We start from the raw sequence: 18,043 nt of genomic DNA, 5'->3' as shown, positions 1-18,043 counted from the left end.
GAAATTCTTCCCTCGACACTGCTCAGTTTTCTTTTGAGGTATCCTGACACAGAAAATTTTGGATTTTGTAAAATAGTCCCCTTCTCAAGGCCTATTGTCTACCTGGCCAGTTCCACAGATGCATGTCTCCTGTGCAGACTGCATTTTTAGGGGGGGAAATGGTACAAGCACTTAATGAGTCATGTCATGAATTACTCTGACTTTCTGGACTGAGTCTCTGTAACTGCTAGATGGTTTCCAAAAAAGCTCTTCCCACTGTTTGGAGATGGGGAAACAATGCTTGCTGCACTGTGCCACAGGAACACTTCTTGTCCACTCAGACTTTTCCTTCATCCTCCAGAAAGCACTTTGCAATGCAGGCAGTGTGATGGTGTGACCGTGACCCCTCAGTTAAGAGTATGTGCCGTATAGTGACACTTTTCTCTAGCTCAGGCCCACTGTTCTGTTGTCACCTGGGATTCTGTCCACAGGACTGCTGGCAGAGGCAGTGCCACAAGAGCTGGGTATGGAGTGGATAGACCCGAAGGAGAAAGAGACACATTTGGAAGAAGCAAACTATTTTGTTTCTAATTTTTACAATATTGTTCTTCCCTCTTGAAAACATATTTGTTCACAAGAATCTTAAGACGTGGATGCTTAAAGGTCCAGTTCAGACAAATTTATGAACATCAGTAATGGTGACCTTCTAGAGAAGCCCAGCGCTCTCTGGACCTAGAGTTTGGGGAGAACAACTCTTCACATTCCAATAAGGCAATGATTTTGAGAAGTCAGGCAAATATCTCTCACACTAGAACAAAAAGTCACAAAAGGCATCATTGCAAATAAAGACTGCTTGAGTTTATAGGATTGAGTTTTTAGAAGGTTCTATGTCTGTACTTATTTATTTTCAAATGGGGAGTAGTCTTTACACCATCTATCCTTGTCACCATCCACCTTCCACCAACACACTTATGTGAGCCCTCGGTTTTAACCTCTCTCTGTATAATGATACCTTCTTTACCTTTAGTTTCCTGTTCTCCTTCCAATTCTTTATTTAACCAGATATTTCCACCTGTATGTTCTGTAAGAAAGTCAAATTCGCAATGTACAATGTTGATCTCAATCAGTCTCTCTATACACATTTCATCTCTTCCCGGTCCCTGTCCTAGTGAATGAAAGAAAACCTTGGACTCATCCAGTGAGTCAAAAGATGCAATAGTAAAAATCAAAAGATCATGTAGTCAAATCGCCTGCATTCAAGTTTTCTATAATTTGCTAGCTGATACTGAGACTTCTAGGTGTTACTTTTTTCCATATAGACTGGGAATAATAAAGATACTCCTCTCATGGACTTATGTGGTTTCAAAGATGTAGATTGTTAAAGCTAAGCACAGCACCTCGTGGACAGAAAGGATGCCATGAATGTTAATTCTTATTGTTCTCTCTCCTCTTCTTCACCCTTAAATTCACTCACCAAGTACTATCTATTGCACTCATCCTTACCTTTTAAATCTACTCTCTTTGACCAGTTCCTCCTCATCTCTGGTGAAAGCATCTCCCCTTTTGCAGGCTGTCCCCTCTAGGCCACCCATCTGACTCTGTCATAGCTTTGCTACTATCATGTAAAGACTCTCACTTGCCCACAGGATACGCCCTTCACATGGTGCGTAAAGTTGTGACCTGCAGTTTTATTTTCCTTTCCTCCCACATCCCCAACCCCTGCCATGCCATTTCATGCCTCTGGAACTTTCTACCATCTTTTACCACATCCATCTGGACTATCTTCCTTCTACCTGGCACAATCTTTATTCTTTTTTTTCTTTTTTTAGAGAGAGCCAAATCAAATGTCAGATCCCCTTCTAGGATCTCAACGCCAAATTATCTGACACTCCCACTTTGTGTATATCTCTTTCAGTATTGTCCATGTCTGATTATTATCTTCACCAAATAAGAAACGTTTTAGGAAGCAGCATGCTGGAATGGAAATAGCAGGAAATGGAGAGCCAAACAGACCTAGATATGCATCTCAACATTCCTTAGGCAAGATGCACAGCAATGACAAATTACTGAACCTTTCTGAGCGTCAGTTTTTTCATCTGTAAAGTGGAGATAACTTCTACAAAGTAGGGATGTTGTAGTACTTAAAAGTGATATGTAATGTGACTGTCCGAGTGCCTGCCACTTAGTTCTATTAATAGCTCTATTAATAAATGGAGCCTCCTAACCTAAGAGAGTAGAATTTTATCTTCTTGTTCTTAAATCCCTCTGTCTCTACCCTTTATGCCATAGAGTACCAGCATAGAGAATTTTCTGGCCTTTGGTCTATGAGGGGTGCTGTTATTAATTTTAATTATTGATCTCAATGATGATGACCTTCAATCAATGGATACTATGAGTAGCTTGTCCATCTGAGTTTCCATTAGCTCTTCTATTCGGCTAAATGCCTAGAAAGTATTAAATGCAAATTGACATAAAAATGAATTGGAAATAAGTAGGTAGTATAAAGAGTTCATTTGCTACGTCCTGTATAGACTTCTTTAAAATTGTTTAGGTAACTATAATGATTCTTCAGTTATGAGCTCAGGAGAAAGGATTTGCTTCCAAGTGTTGAGTCTACAATGTTGGCTTCACTAGCCAAACCATATGGCTGGGTGTCCTTCAGAGAACATTTAAAATAGAATTGTGTGTGATAGTAGGCCAACTGAAGTCTATACTTTTTTATGTAGCTTCTATGTGTAATTTTACGATGAAATGACTAAAAACTTCAAGGGAAACTTAATAAGGTCACTCCTATTTATTTTTGTTTCTTAAAAAGCTGTGCCTTCCTTTAAAAAAATGAGGTCATTTCCAGGTAAGATACTTTAAATCATTGATATAATTATCTCGCCTTGGAAACTGAGGATAATTTAAAGATGGTGCTGCTGGCCACAGACCTCAGTGTTTCTCACATTGGAGAGCTGCATCCTGCTTGGAGTCGCATCACAGAAAATGATACCTATGAGCTTTTGGAATCAGAGACCTGGATTCAAATCTCAGTTCTGCCACTTCATAGCTATCAGAATTTAAGAAAAGTTACACGATGTTCACTAGCCTCGATTTGTTTTTCTGTAAAGTAGGATAATACCAGTGCCTCTTCCTCATTTTTTTGTTTTTTTTTGAGAAATGAAAAATGAAGTGACTCGCAGTATATTACAACAGTATATGTTGTAAATGCTCAACAAATGGCAGCTGTCAGCCCTCAGATTACTTCATTGAAAGGGTGTTCCAACTTCTAGAATATAGAGTTCTGGACTCAAGAATATGGCCAGCATGCTCGCCAGCAGAGGGTATAACGATGTCCTTGTCCCAGGGACCCTAATTCTATCTTTGCCCAGATAAACTGCCAGAGATTTGATGGCAAGGAAAAGGCAAGCCAAGTCATCCTTTCTACTTGAGATAGCACAATTACATCCATGATCTGAGAATACTGTCTAAAGAACTACCTGTAACTGTCCTGCATCAACTCTGTGTGGACGCTGAAGAAAACTTCAGTATTAAAAGTACTGGGCAAAATATAATGGAAATATAAGAATATGACCAGTAAACGTGTCTAGACTCACATCAGCAGCACTATTAGTGAATATTTATTGAACGTGTCTACATGCTACACCAGCATTAGACTAGGTGCCTGGGACACCTATTTATAAATAATTACCACAGAAGGTGATGTACTTATGTACATCAGGTCACAAAATGAGGCTGGGAAAGGCTCTGTAGAGCCATGACTATGATGTAATTCTTAAAGGGTAAGTAGGAAGTTCTCAGACAGGATAGCAGTTTGGACAGGGGCTTCCCCAGTCCACAGAAAAATATGTGCAGAAGTGCCTTCAGTGAAGACCTTAGGGAGCCTTTCCAGTGATTTAAAATGACCTACCAAGTGTTCCCCATCAGAGTGGCATTGTGCATAACAATTCACCCACACACCGCCAGGAGATCTGAAAACGCTTAGGACCCATGTGGCTTCCACTCTTTTATTCAAATGAAACGGCCAGACCTAGACACATTTTGCCTTGTTTGAACTCACAAACCACCGAAAGAGTGCTGGAATTGTGGCTCCCAATGGCCTGTTTCGTTATTCTCTTTATGGTCTTCTTAATTGCACAAGTGGGGAATGAGTTGACTGCCCGGCTTGAGGGCTCCTTGCTGCAAAGTGACATGAAAAACTAACAGCTCCCCAAGCAGCTGAAATCTACAGAACCTACTATAGATCTTTGAGTAGAAAGTTTAGCAGGAGAAAAGTGTGTTTTTTAATGAGCCATTTGTGGCTCAGGTCCTGGCCTGAATGACACTCTATTTATGGACTATGTGTAGCTGCTACTTTTCTGGCCCCTGTAGGGCTAAGCCCAGGTAAGACCAGCCCATATCGGGAGAGTTACCTTTCTTAAGTGGAAAGTATGGATTTGTTCGAATAAGGAATTAAATTGGCCCCCGGCATACTACCAGTTTTTGTAAAAGCACCATGCCCATCCCATCCCTCTCCTCCCCACACACCCATTCCCTGCCTCCTTGGGATTAATTAGAAGCGATTACTGCCACACTGAAGCAAGCCCTAGGGTTGTGCCAAGTTGCTCTCATCCTTGACCACCTATTGCCGAAATTGCCCAAACCCCATGTCATTTGCCTTCAATATTATGCTTAGCCTCATATTGTTCAGTATATCCCCTCATTTGCTTCAAACTCTGATTCCCTCCCTACTCCTCAAACTTTTCCATTATACATTCTAGAATCTTACAACTGCCAACATCCTCCCCTAAATCTCCTTATCTGAAACATGGTTACCTCCTGAAGACACCACTTCTTGCAACCCTCCCAAGGATGGCTGTTTTCCCTTTCCACAACCTGCATGTCATCAACCTGAAGGAGAGCTAGGTCTTGCTTTGCTCTCTGACGCTACTTCCACACCTAATATCCTCCCACCTCCCTAATAACCTCTGTGGAGTACATGTCACATGCCCGAATGTTTTAGCACCTATTCAACTGTTTCTGGTTGTTTTTTTCCCCCAAAGCCACTACTCATATGCCACCCACCAATGTGGCCACTCAGCTCTTTTTCACTTCTGAAAATCTTCATCTCTCTCTGCCCCAAACATCCACCATCCACGTCCACAGTTTCCCTTTTACTGTGCCATTACCAGTAACTGCACCATCACCAAAACTTCCATATTAAGCACTCACAGTCTCATCATCTCCTATGCCCTTCCTAGATCACTCCCTTAACACCACCACTCCAACTCTTAAATACTCCCAAATCGTTGATCAGCCATTGACTTTGCTAGGTTTTCACTGGCTGTCATCTTCTCATACCATTGCTTCTTCCCTCCTTGGAGTTTTCCATGCTCATCTTCTGTGGTTCTGTGGTTCTGTGGTTCCTCATAATTCTCTTTTCCTCATTCTTAAATCCCTTCATGTCCTTTTCTACCATTGTACTCATCTGGGAAGGAAAAACACCTAACCCAACTCTGGCCAAATCCAATTCTTGCTTATTCCTAACCCGCACCTGAGAAACTAAATATGGTTGAAGAGCAGTAGACCACCATGTTGACTTGCCTCACCTTATATGTATAATAAATATGGTTCACATGGCTCTCATCACTGCCTAGTAACTTAACTTCACTCTTCTCAAGGTCTGTTTCGGATTTCTCAAACCACCATAAGCTCTTCCCCTCCTCATTCTCAGCTAGTAATATTACTTATATAACCTTACAGATAACCTGTTTGTTTTTAATGTTTATTTATTTATTTTGAGAGAGGGGGGTGGGAAGGAGGGACAGAGATAGGGGGACAGGAGGTACCGAGAGAGGGGGTGGGAGAGAATCCCAAGCAGGCTCCACACTCAGTGCAGAGCCCAATGCAGAACTCAATCTCACCATGCTGAGATCATGACCTGAGCCAAAATCAAAAGTCAGATACTTAACTGAGCCACTCAACTATCTTCATGCAACCTATAGACACCCCCTTACCTCTTGCTACAATGACTGGGCCACCTGCTCCAACCAAGCCAACTTCTCCTCTCATATGCATCCCTCTGGGCTTTTCAAGCACATCACTCCTTCAAATAAATACTCTTTCTCTCATTTGCTCTTTATATATTAGTCTCATCAACATATACCCATGCTATAAAAACTTCTTTGAAAAATTCTCTCATCTCATATTTATGTCTAATTTCTGCATAATTCTTCTGCTTCACTTTCTAGAAAAAAATATTGAATTTTCTCTACCTATTTATAATTCCTCACTTTCCACGTCCTCTTAAACCCACTGGAGTCAGGTTTTCTTAATACTGTTGAGAACATGCTCTAGTAAAGGTCAGCAATGACCTCACAAAATCAAGTCCACTTGTGAATCTTCAGCCCCCATCTTATTCAGGCACTCAGTAGCATTGCCCCAGTTTGTTCTTCCCTCATTTTTTAAACACCTTTATTTAACTTCCAGGACAACACTTTCCTGGTTTTTACATCACTGGATATTCCTTAGGATACACAACTGTTTATTGACTTCTATATGTTGGAGCAAGAGATGCCCTCATCCTTGGACTTCTTTACATTCAGTTTCTTGGTGGTCTATACAGTTTTGTGGCTTTAAATAATATGTAAAAGCTGATTATGCTCAGATTTTTTAAAAAAATTTTAATGTTTATTTTTGAGAGAGAGAGGGAGAGAGAGAGAAAGCAGGCAAGGGGCAGAGAGAGAGGGAGACACAGAATCCTAAGCAGGCTCCAGGCTCTGAGCTGTCAGCACAGAGCCCAACACGGGGTTTGAACTCATGAACCATGAGATCATGACCTGAGCTGAAGCCGGACACTTAACCAACTGAGCCACCCAGGCACCCTTGATTATGCTCAGATTTATGTTTCAGCTGAACCTCTTCCCTTACTTTAGCCTTGTAGATACTCCTGCTACTTCACTAGGATAGCTAATAAATATCTCCAACTGACATTTCCAAAACAAGTTATGATTTTCTTACCAGATATGCTCCTAACTTATTATCTACCATTTCAGTCAACCACATCATAATTTACTTCATGATTTAGATTTTTAAAAAGTCTGCCTTTTTAAAAAAATCCTCATCCATTTCTTTCATATCACATATCAGCCTATCAGCAAATTTTGTCAATTCTGCCTTCATGATATATCCTTAGTTATTTCCTAAATCAACCCCTTCTCTGTCCCTCCCTTCTCTAGTCCAAGGCCCATCATGTCTTTTTTGTACCTACAAAAGCCTGTTTCCATTCTTATCTTTCTTCTCAAACTACTCTCCCTACTCAGCAGCCAGAGAGATCCTTTAAAAAAAAAAAAGAAAATTTAGATTATATCATTTCCCTGCTCAAATCTATCCATCAGTTACCTATATTTAGAATAAAGCCCCAAGATCTTGCCATGCTCTGACCCCTGCCTACCTCTTCAGTTTCACTTATGACCACACCTTCTTTTGTACATTCTGCTTCATGCATAAGCCTTTTTGTCATCCCTTATACACATAAACAAGCTCTTATTCCAAGGCCTTTGCACTTGTTTTTGTGTCAGATACTAATATGCCCCACACTCCCACCTTCTTTGGGTCTCTGCTCAAATATCACCTTTTTGGAGAGGCCTTCCTTGACCATCTCATCTAAATAGCATCTTTTACTATGTATTATCCTTTTATTTAAAAATATTTATTTATTTTTGAGACAGAGAGTGAGCAAGCATGAGTGGGGGAGGGGCAAAGAGAGAGGAACACAGAGAATCCCAAGCAGGCTCTGCACTGTCAGCCTAGAGCCCAACACGGGGCTCAAACTGTGAGATCTTGACTGTGAGATCATGACTTGAGCCAAAATCAAGAGTCAGATGCTCAACTGACTGAGCCACCCAGGTGCCCCATCATACCTTATCCTTTTAACCTTCTTCGGTTTCTTAATGCTTTCTACTACCTTATCCCCCCATTAGCATGTAGACTACATGAAGGCAGGAAGGTTGCTCAAATGCAGCACAACTGTGTGTGCCAAGAGCGTTCTTTGGGAGACTGAAGTGCTCAATCAATATCTGTGACACAAATCAGTGAGTGAACGTTCAGAGCTCAATGTTAAATTTCTGGTTTAGATATTCAGGGATGTTCTGAGTTGGAATTTTTAATAGGAAATTGTGACTAAATTCTCTCATAAGTCATTTTAGGGCTCCAGTCATTATCCACTGACTGAACAAATCTCAGAGATTTGGCTTCATATGATACTATGGCTGCAGAGAGACTCCAGTATCTGTTGTGATGTCATTCGCTGATTTGGAGATTTGGGGGCCAGAAATGAGCTTCAAGCTCAGCCTCCTAGATTACTTGCCCTTAGAAGAAACTGTATCAAAATAAATCTCATGTGATGCAGAAAAAAACATCATGCTGCTTTTTGGTTTTGTTTGTTCATTTTTTAGCTTCTGAAACTTTTATCTATATTTTTCAAGATACCAATATAAGTAATAGATAAGGTCTCAGGATGTCATCACATTTCTCCCTTTTTCCAGAGACTGACATTTGTTTAAAACACCAAAAGATAGCAGTCTGCCTTTCAATTAAAGGAGCAAAAGTGCAGATATACATATTTGCTCACTAAGCACAGGTATACTTGTATTTTTATCTCCATGTATTTTTCAAAAATGTGTTGTAAAAATGGTTTCATCTCCTGTATTGTCATGGAAAGTATCCAAAATTCTCTTTTGCTGATTTATGTAGACACAATGACGACATTGAAAGAAGCAGATTTCTTGTTTCATTGCTTTAAGGGAATGAGACAAATGGGCTCATTCAAGTCACACCACTAATTTCAACACATTGCTGTTTTAAAAGAAAGTAAACAAATGAGATAAAAATAGTTTGCTTTGATCACTGATTTTTACATTGAAAGATGTATTTACTCTGAAATTGTGAGGATAAAGACTATGCCGTATTTGTCTCCTACCTAGGACACATAGATGTGCCATAAGTGTTTTTGGAGTGAATGAAGGTACTACTCGAAACTTTAGCTCCGAAATTAAAATAGATATTCAGAGCTGTTTTCTTAGAGCTTAATTGGCACTAAATCCAAGTGTGCAATGTATTAATATTAAGGAAGAAGCAATAGCTTTTGAAAGCCTTACTTTTATAAAAGAAATACTTCAATATTTCTAGTTCCCTTAGTCCATCTAAAATGTTACTTGGGTCAGGGGCACCTGGGTGGCTCAGTTGGTTGAGCGCCTGACTTCGGCTCAGGTCATGATCTCTGAGTTTATGAGTTCAAGCCCCGTGTCAGGCTCTGTGCTGACAGTTCAGAGCCTGGAGCCTGCTTGGGTTCTGTGTCTCCCTCTCTCTCTACCCCTACCCCGCTCCTGCTCTGTCTCTCTCTCTCTCTCTGTGTCTCTCAAAAATGAATAAACGTTAAAAAATTTTTTAATATTATTTGGGTCATAAAAATTGATTTTGTGCATAATCGTTCATAGAAATATTTTCACCAATGTGAATGAAAAAGCACCAATTATGTGTGAGACACTTTTCTAGGCAAAGTATGGAACATTTTTAAGATGAGTGACATTTTGCACCTGCTTTTGAGTTGAAAACAGTCTAGACTGCTGGGTAAACAAAGATTTCAGACAAAATCCAGGGAAGGTCAGTGACAAGGAGGTGAAGTCACCCACTCCATGGAGTGATATTTGATCCTTTGAAATTACATTTCAGACTTATTTTATGTTGGCTTTTACACCAGAATAAGCATGACTTTTAAGCAAGAAATATGTGACATAAAAAGGGTGGGAAGTCCCAAACGGGCATTTGAATCTTGTTTGTGTATATGTCATCACGTTTTATGTGTTTGAGAAGTGTCCATTTCCACAGCTTGATTTCAGTAACTAACACAGAACACACTTCTGTAAAAGGTTGAGCAGATGGAATTCAGTCTGGAGCTGAGAGAAATAACTTGTCCCTGCAGTGGTCCCCGACATAATGTGAACTGAGATAGTGGGATTTTCATTGTGCTTCACTAATTGCGAATGTCTTCCAGGCATGCCTTTCAAACCCTTGGGGGAAAGGCATGCTGCAGGTATGAATCACCATCCTGATGAACTAGTAATATTGAAAACCACTACCTTGTGTAAAACCCAGCGCAGTTATTGAGCAAACAGAACCATCTTTCTAGGTCATTACATAAATAGCTTCAAAACAGATGATTTTCAAGAGTCCTTTCTTCTCGATGCAAAGCAGGTCAAATTACCCAAATATTTGGTAACTTTTTATGGTACCTAGTATGCACCAATAACTTCTTCTGACCCTTTCTCTCCATGAGCAATCTACTGGAATGCAATTTCCCTCCTTAATATTGCAGGGATTTTCAGGTACCTATACGTCACCATTTTAAAACTTACTTTTATATTAAGAGGGTAAAGATTTGTGGTTTAAAAATGAAACAGAAGCTATGCCAGAGGTGCAAAAGGCATTTGGCATGTGTTTTCCTTATAAATAAAAGGATAAATTGTGCCAACCCCAAAAAATAAATATGTTTATCTTCCAGGTTTTCTAATAGTGAATTGGTTAAATAAAATGTTTTATTTACAGAAATAGAAAGACCATTCATTGACATTTTCAAACACTTCCAGCTAAATTAACAGATTCAGTGACTTTCGTATCAAGCCACAAACTCTTATTATTATTATTTTTAGTTCACCAAGGAGTTTGAGATATTAGGGTTGCCTACCATATGGACAAAAAACCTGCTTACCTTCTCTCTTGGGTAATAATTAAACTGATTAGGAATTCTGATAAATTAAGGATATTTAATCCTGTTCTACTCATCTCATCCTCACAGAAAATGATTTTCTCCCTTCATTAATGTTATGCCTTAAAAGAATCTTACTGAATTTCAGATATACAACTAATATCTGCAGACAGAAATAAAGGTCATTTTTAGAAGAAACCAGTCTCAAATGAAACACAGCCTTCTACGTGGTCACATACACATTATATGCTCTTTACCCATAGTGAGAAGGTGGGTCATTCCTCATTTCTTATTTATTCCCTGGCACAATCAGACCACACAATGAAACCATGTGAGATGCTTCAGAGCTCCTGTCAGGACACGAAACCCAAGACAACAAGCAGCACAAGAATGATTTTCAACAGGCAAACTCCGACAAAGTCTGGATTTGATTTGGTTTTATGTTAAGGGAAGCAGATTTGCTCTGGTTTTTAATAGTTCATAAGAAACAGAAATCACAATGTGTTGATTCAGCATCCACCTACAAAGAGTCCAAAAAAGCCAAAGTTCTCCCCACTCACCCTCTTTTTCCACCGACATTTTGAAGATAAAGGGCATAAATAGAAATGAAAAAGAGTGAGAAGGAACACAGATATGATTTAAATAATTTAAAATCCTTATTAAACATCACTGAGATTGCATTTGATCCATCAGGCTGACTTTTAGTTCTCACACTAAGACCTTGCAAAGAAACTGGACATGCATGGTTTTGCCTTCCAGGGTTGACCTAGAGCTATAAGGGTGAGGTGTATATGAATGTGGGTGTGCTTTAAGTCCATTTTATAAACACTGACACGGCACAATTCTTATTGGTAATAGTCTCTTGAGTCCAATCATGCAGAATAACAGGCATGTGCAAGTTAGGTCTTGTTGCGAGATAGACATGGCAAGGTGAACAGTTTAATGCTAGACAAGGGTTGGGAGTTTTTTTTAGAATATACTGGCCATTGGTCCCACATAATCAAAAGTTAGATATACAGGAGTCCACTTACAAACAGAGGCCTTCCGTTTCCGCTTGACTGACCAAGGAAATGGGTCAAAATGAACCATTTCAGACAAAGAACTAAGTGCCAAAAGAAGTCACAAAATCTTATATTTCACATGGAAAATAACTAATATAACTATTTACACTGTAACTTGTTTGTTGTTTTTACAGAAAGCAGTATTCCTGCTTGGTTTAATTTTACCTGTAGAAAATGTAGGACTCACAAGTAAAATGTTGGGGGAGGTTGTGGGCAGGGAGAGGGGTCCCTCTTCAGACCCAAAGTGATTGGGATCAAAGATTATGGGGACAATATTATTCCTTTCTCTGAGCTTTAGAAGACAAATTTTTCAGCAAAGCTATCTGACAACATTCTTTACAGAGCATAATGCTTATAAGATTTAGATTGTCATGTGTTAAGAGAATTAAAAAGAAGTAGACTTTGTAGAATTTAGATTTTGCATGAATATTTAAAATTTAGAAGTCAGTTTTGCTTATTTTTCCCTTAGCAGGTCATTAAAGGATTGATGTATTCTTACCTATTCCACTTATTCCCTTTGTCAAGGCTTATTTTATGATTTACCAGTCAGCTGCTATCAGTATCCTTATATATCATTTTCTGATAATGGTAACAGGTTGAAAAGAAAAAAACCAAAAAACTATTACCTCCTCAGCCCTCAATTAAATAGCTTACTCCAATTGGAGGGAATTGGCCAGGTCCTGGTCCACCCCTAGTTTACATTCCTACAAAGCTCTGTCATCAGATTCTTGAAGATGCAAGATTATTAGCAGTTCTTATTTCACAAGAATAAATTTGGTTGGAAGGCCAATGCATCTCTTTTTTAAAAATGAACACACTGACTGAAAAATGAATCTATCAGAGTGGTATGGTTTTGCCACTCTCTCCCAACAATTTAATTCCTCCTGCACGTGGGTATCCAGCTCTCCCTCTAACAAAATCCTACAAAATATTTCATTAAGGGTCACTGTGAAACCATCAGCCCTATAGGAAGTGACAGAAGGTTAGGCCTCTCAGACTGCCAACCTCATATCCAAAATGAACCCCAACCACAGACAGGACTTTCACTTCTCCCAGGAATATAGTCCAGCGGACTTGACACTTCCTTGTCTGAAAAGCAAGAAAGTCCTTTGGAATTAACAGGTGACTACACAGGAAACATTTGTTTTTGTTTTTGTTTTTGTTTTTGCTTTTAAAGAAAATACTCAATGCAGAACATAATACATTCTGAAAATTTGATAACAGAATCACCTCCTGAAGTTATTATAATAAAGTAGACCCAAGATGGTGAATGTTGAGCTTTTGAAATGAAAATTCTCTTTATTCTCCTATGACCTATCTTGTTTTGATAACCTAGTAAAACTAATCTTATAAGCACTCAAGAAGCCAAACTCTTAGCTGTGTTTGTACAGATATTTCAATCGGAGGGATTTGTTCCATTTTTTCTTGTCCATAAGGAATATCTGGTAAAGGTGATCAGCTCCCAAGAGCCATACAACAGGAGAGATCAAACTAGCGGAGTTTAGGGAAGGCAAGCAATACCAAGGGAGTATTAGCCTGATTCTTGTTTGGTTTAATTTGAGTAAAAAAAAAAAAATCACTTCTGCACACCCAAGAGATCGTCCAACTGTCATGCACTTCTAAGATGCTGGCTGGAGATTTCCTTCTGTCTTTTGATGCCATTTTGTGGCTAATGAGATTATGCTTGCGACAAACAGTTGCCTGTTCCCTGCACTTAATCACATGTGCTAGAAAGTCAGGCACAGAGAGAGAGGACACAGGTGCAACAAAAGAAAAATCCAGAAAAAGGGGGTAAGTAAAGAAGAAGGGATACAGAGAAGTTGTTTGTTTTTTTTTAAAGTGGGGAGTGGGAAGTGACAGAAGGAAAAGTGAGAGAGCCCATGTGAATGCGGAGGTATTTGTAAAATCAAGTTGTCTGCAATTTTAATCAAAAAGAATGGCAGCAAGAGAAAGAAGCTGGGCCACTTTTATTCCAGGGGACAAGCTGCACAGGCTGGGTTTTTTTCTCCCCATTTTAAACAAATGACCTGTTGTCATGAATCCTATTGTGAAGCAATCCCATTAATGGCAGCATTGCTCACATGGTGATGGTGGGGGTTGGCTCTATTGCTTGAAAGAGACAAAGCTTCCCCATTGTTGTATTTAAGGCAATTTTCAGAGCACTAGCATTCTTGTTTGCTCTAATTTTGAAGGGATTCCATTTGCCAGTCATATCCCACTCATCAACCATCCATTTCATGTTTCACTTCTTCTTCAGGTGAAATACCACCACATTGGTGAGCACCAAAACGGTCAGAGTGCAAATAACTGTGATGGGTACTTCACCAAAGTGAATAAGAAGGGAAGCCTCCACCTGGTCCCTATTATTGCTAAGAAGTCACCCTGGTATCGCCTTGTATATAACCAAGATGTTTCACAGTGCCTTCTTAAGTGCTCGGGAAAGCACTTTCATTTGATTTGAGCTAAATTCAGGTGATTTTGCTAAACATTGACACATACGCTTCATGGCTTTTAAGACAAACTCATATTGCTAAAGCTATTTAGCAGCAGTAACTTATGGGAAGAGTTATTGCTGTCACATCAACTGCAGTACAAAACTCAGATTATCAGCCCTTCTTGAATTGTTCAAATTTATGAAAATAAATAAACATGGAACATCAGCCATATTAAGGAGTCAGGGAAACCCCTGAGGAATAGTAACGTCTGTGGAAATGTTTTCAAATGCTGACCTGAGGATCACCCCGTGTTTTGGGTTTGTTTGTTTTTAAGTTTAAGTAACTAACATTTCTTTTTTATTCCAGAAGAGGAAAGTAACATTTTTTCTCAAAATAAAACCATGGCAGGGTATAAACCTGGGAAGTAGCACACTCATGGAAAACACAACCCACAATCTGAAAATAGTCTACGTAGGTTCATTTTCTGTTAAGTACATCATCCAGAGGCAATTCCACTTCGTTCCAGGGAGGGGTTCTTACCATCAGATATGGACACAATAACCCTGACTCACCACCTGCCACTCTCTGTCCAGATGTGACACATGATTTGTAAATGACAATGAGGTCTACTCTGTAAACTGTGGATGTCGGTGTCTCCAGAATATTATCTGGGTAATAATCTCTTTGAGGTGTTCCTCCACACTGAAATGCTACACTCTAGTCTCTCCTACGGGCTCAGTGTCAGAGAAAAGACCCTTAACTTTTTACCCCACCTTCCTTCTAAAAGCCAAACCATTTAGTACCTGGAAACTGTTACCCCCTCCCGCCCCCACACTGTACATAAGCATCACATATGTTCTTTCTACAAATTGGTATACAGGTGCCATTTAATCAGTTCAAATTTGGAAGCTACATCTTCAAGGGTCCGAGAGAGCTCACTCCCCCCATACTTTCCCCCTTTACATGTTTTCTTATAAGACATACAGCTTAATCAATTAACAAACTAAATAGCTTATATACTGGCAATATATTACAGATGGGTTTATGTCAGAGTAATAGATCACATGAAATGGACCATGTGGTACCCCAGTGCATGATGTCTTGGTAGAGCCCTGAGGACACTGACAGTAGCGTCTCTAAGTAAGTAGTGCTGTATGAATACAGACACATGCGGATCTGTATCTACATCCATCTGACTAGGCCAAAAGGAGCAGGTAGATGCAAGATAGAGACACACACATGCTGGATGGGGCCACTGCACACCTTGTCATGCCATTTGAAAGGGCAGTTACAGGTTGCTGGTTTTGCAGCCATTAAAATTACACTTTATGGAAAAGGCTTTTCTAATTGTATTTGAGTTGCTTTCTGTAGTAAGCATCATTGGAGGAAGACCAAAGCAAGAGCAACTAGAAGTTAAATATACATTTAGCTTAGCTGCAATACAGAACTCTGGAGAAGAAGCAGGCTGAAAGATTTGTTTCAATTTTAGGCTTGGATTCTCTCCCTTGCCATTTTCTTATAGTTGCGTGTCTGTGTTTGTGTGTGCGCGTGTCTGCGTGTGTGTGTGTTCCATCGCATCATCTCCTGAAGAATGCTGGGTTTCGCAGGCAGGCGGCTAGTCACCTGCAACAACCCAGGGGTCCTGCTGAGGCTTCCAGGCTGCTGTCAGTGTCAGATGCCAGGGTCTGGTCGGTGGACATGGAGGAGATGTCATTGACAGACGAAGATGGAGGGAGACTCTCACTGCTGTTCACTGCTGCACCTGTGCTAAGAAAATGAAGACCAACATGACTAAATCTGGAACTAGACTCATTGTCACTCAGGATGCAGGCAGGGGCAAATACAAGAGGTGATGTTTAGTCCATCGTTCATTTGACAAGCCTTCATAGCACAACTAATCCAGGGCTCTGTATTTGATGGTGAAAATTAAAATGTAACAACGTAAGTCCCTGGTCACAAGTTATTCACTCAACCTTGGAACCCACCTGTGATGCTCTTAACAGAAAACAAAAACAAAAATACCCCACTGAACACCCCAGTCACCCCTCCCACGTCCAATATTGTAATATAATTGGCCTGCGTGAAGCCAGTGAATTGGCATTTTTTAAATTTTTTTTAGCATTTTTTAAAGCTCCCATGATGCTGTGCTGTCAAAGGTTAAAGACCACTGTCCTATGGCAAAGGCAGATGAGGAAAACCTTTTAATATAATGATCTCAACCTGGATGTTTTTAATGTAGGGCTTTTAAAAAAAAACACATGTAAGGGTCCAATCCCAAAAATATGGGCTGAGGTAAAACCCAAAACTCAGAATTACTTGGAAGACTACAGCTCTTAAAAAATAAAGGAATATTAAGTAAATTTGTCATAGTCATTAAAGTGATCTCAAATTTAAACTCCATACAGAAAAGCTAAGTGGGACTTTCAGTGAAAGTTACCATAGACATCATCATCATCATCATCATCATCAAAACACCACCATATACATACTACTACTAATAATAACAGAAGAAGCAGCAGCAGCAAAAGCATGCTTTTTGATTTTGTGTTTATGTTCCAGCAGGTTTGCTTACCTGGCAAACTACAAAACAAGACCTCTGAATTAAGTTAATTTGAAAAAAGTATTTTATTTATCTGCTCTGTGGTGATATAAAAATTTTGAAACTCTGAGAAGAAGCGTGCTCATGATAATCACTCAGTAAATACTTGCTGAGTTATATCTTTGAGAACTACAAAGGAAAAATGAGCAAGAGGCACTGCAAAATATAATGAAACCATTGGAAACAGTTTACTTTTTTTTCTTTATATATTTTTTTTGTGTGTGTGAGAGAAAGAGAGTACATGAGCAGGGGAGAGGGGGACAAATGGAGAAAGAAAAAAAGGGAGAGAGAGAGAGAGAGAGACAATACCAAGCAGGCTCCATGCTAAGCAATAGACGCAGGGCTTGATCCCTCAACCCTGGGATCATGGTCTGAGCCTAAATCAAAAGTCAGACGCTCAACTGACTGAGCCACCCAGGAGCCCCATGTATTCTTTATACTTAAGCAATATAGGTGGTAAAAACGCATCCTTTGTGAAATTGTTTGTTATTAAAAATATAGTTTAAATCATCTAATAAAATTAAAGAGGAAGAATTCTCATTAAAAATGTTATCAGAACAAATTTATCTGAGCAAGGTACATTTGGTGAAAAATAACAAATCCAAAATAAGTTATAATAGTGTTATCACAAAGATCTAATAGATCAGAAAAAAAATCAATGAAGAACATATATGACTCAACACCAAAAAAAAACACAACAAACCATCTGATTAAAAAATAAGCAGAGAACCTGAATAGACATTTTTCCAAAGAAAACATACAGATGACCAACAAACACATGAAAAGATGCTCAACATCAGTAATCATTAGGGAAATACAAATCAAAACTGCAAAGACATATCACCTCACACTTTGTGAGAACGACTAGGATAAAAAAGACAAGAAACAACAAGTGTTGATGAGAATGCAGAGAAGAACTAACCCTCATGCACTATTGATGGGAATATGAACTGGTACAGTGGCTTTAGAAAAAATTATGGATATTCCTCAAAAAAATAAAAAAATAGAAATAACATATAACCCAGTAATGCCACTACTGGATGTTTACCCAAAGAAAACACTAATTTGAAAAGACACATGCACCTCTATGTTTATTGCAGTATTATTTACAATACCCAAGATATGGAAGCAACCTAAGTGTCCATCAATAAACAAATGGATAAGAAAGATGTGGTATATATGTATGTATATATATATATGTGTGTGTGTGTGTGTGTGTGTA

The 18,043-nt window shown here is 39.2% G+C and overlaps 1 protein-coding gene across 7 annotated transcripts in view; it reads right to left on the bottom strand.

Moving 5' to 3' along the window:
- Window positions 1–11,146: 11,146 nt before the first annotated feature.
- MAPK10 (mitogen-activated protein kinase 10) overlaps window positions 11,147–18,043 on the bottom strand; it is a 316,049-nt gene continuing 309,152 nt past the window's right edge. For 6 of the 7 annotated variants that reach the window (XM_043572253.1, XM_043572254.1, XM_043572252.1 and 3 more), the window contains one exon: window positions 11,147–15,984. In XM_043572253.1, coding sequence (XP_043428188.1) covers window positions 15,842–15,984 — 143 coding nt within the window. In that variant the 3' untranslated portion in view covers window positions 11,147–15,841. Of the gene's footprint in view, window positions 15,990–18,043 lie in introns of all 7 variants that reach the window. The other variant, XM_043572259.1, reaches the window with a different exon arrangement.

The sequence above is a fragment of the Prionailurus bengalensis genome, chromosome B1, assembly GCF_016509475.1.
Source record: "Prionailurus bengalensis isolate Pbe53 chromosome B1, Fcat_Pben_1.1_paternal_pri, whole genome shotgun sequence".
In the NCBI taxonomy this organism is placed as follows: domain Eukaryota; kingdom Metazoa; phylum Chordata; class Mammalia; order Carnivora; family Felidae; genus Prionailurus; species Prionailurus bengalensis.
The sequence above is the reverse complement of the archived record's forward strand: the minus strand, read 5'-3'. Positions and strand labels throughout refer to the sequence as shown.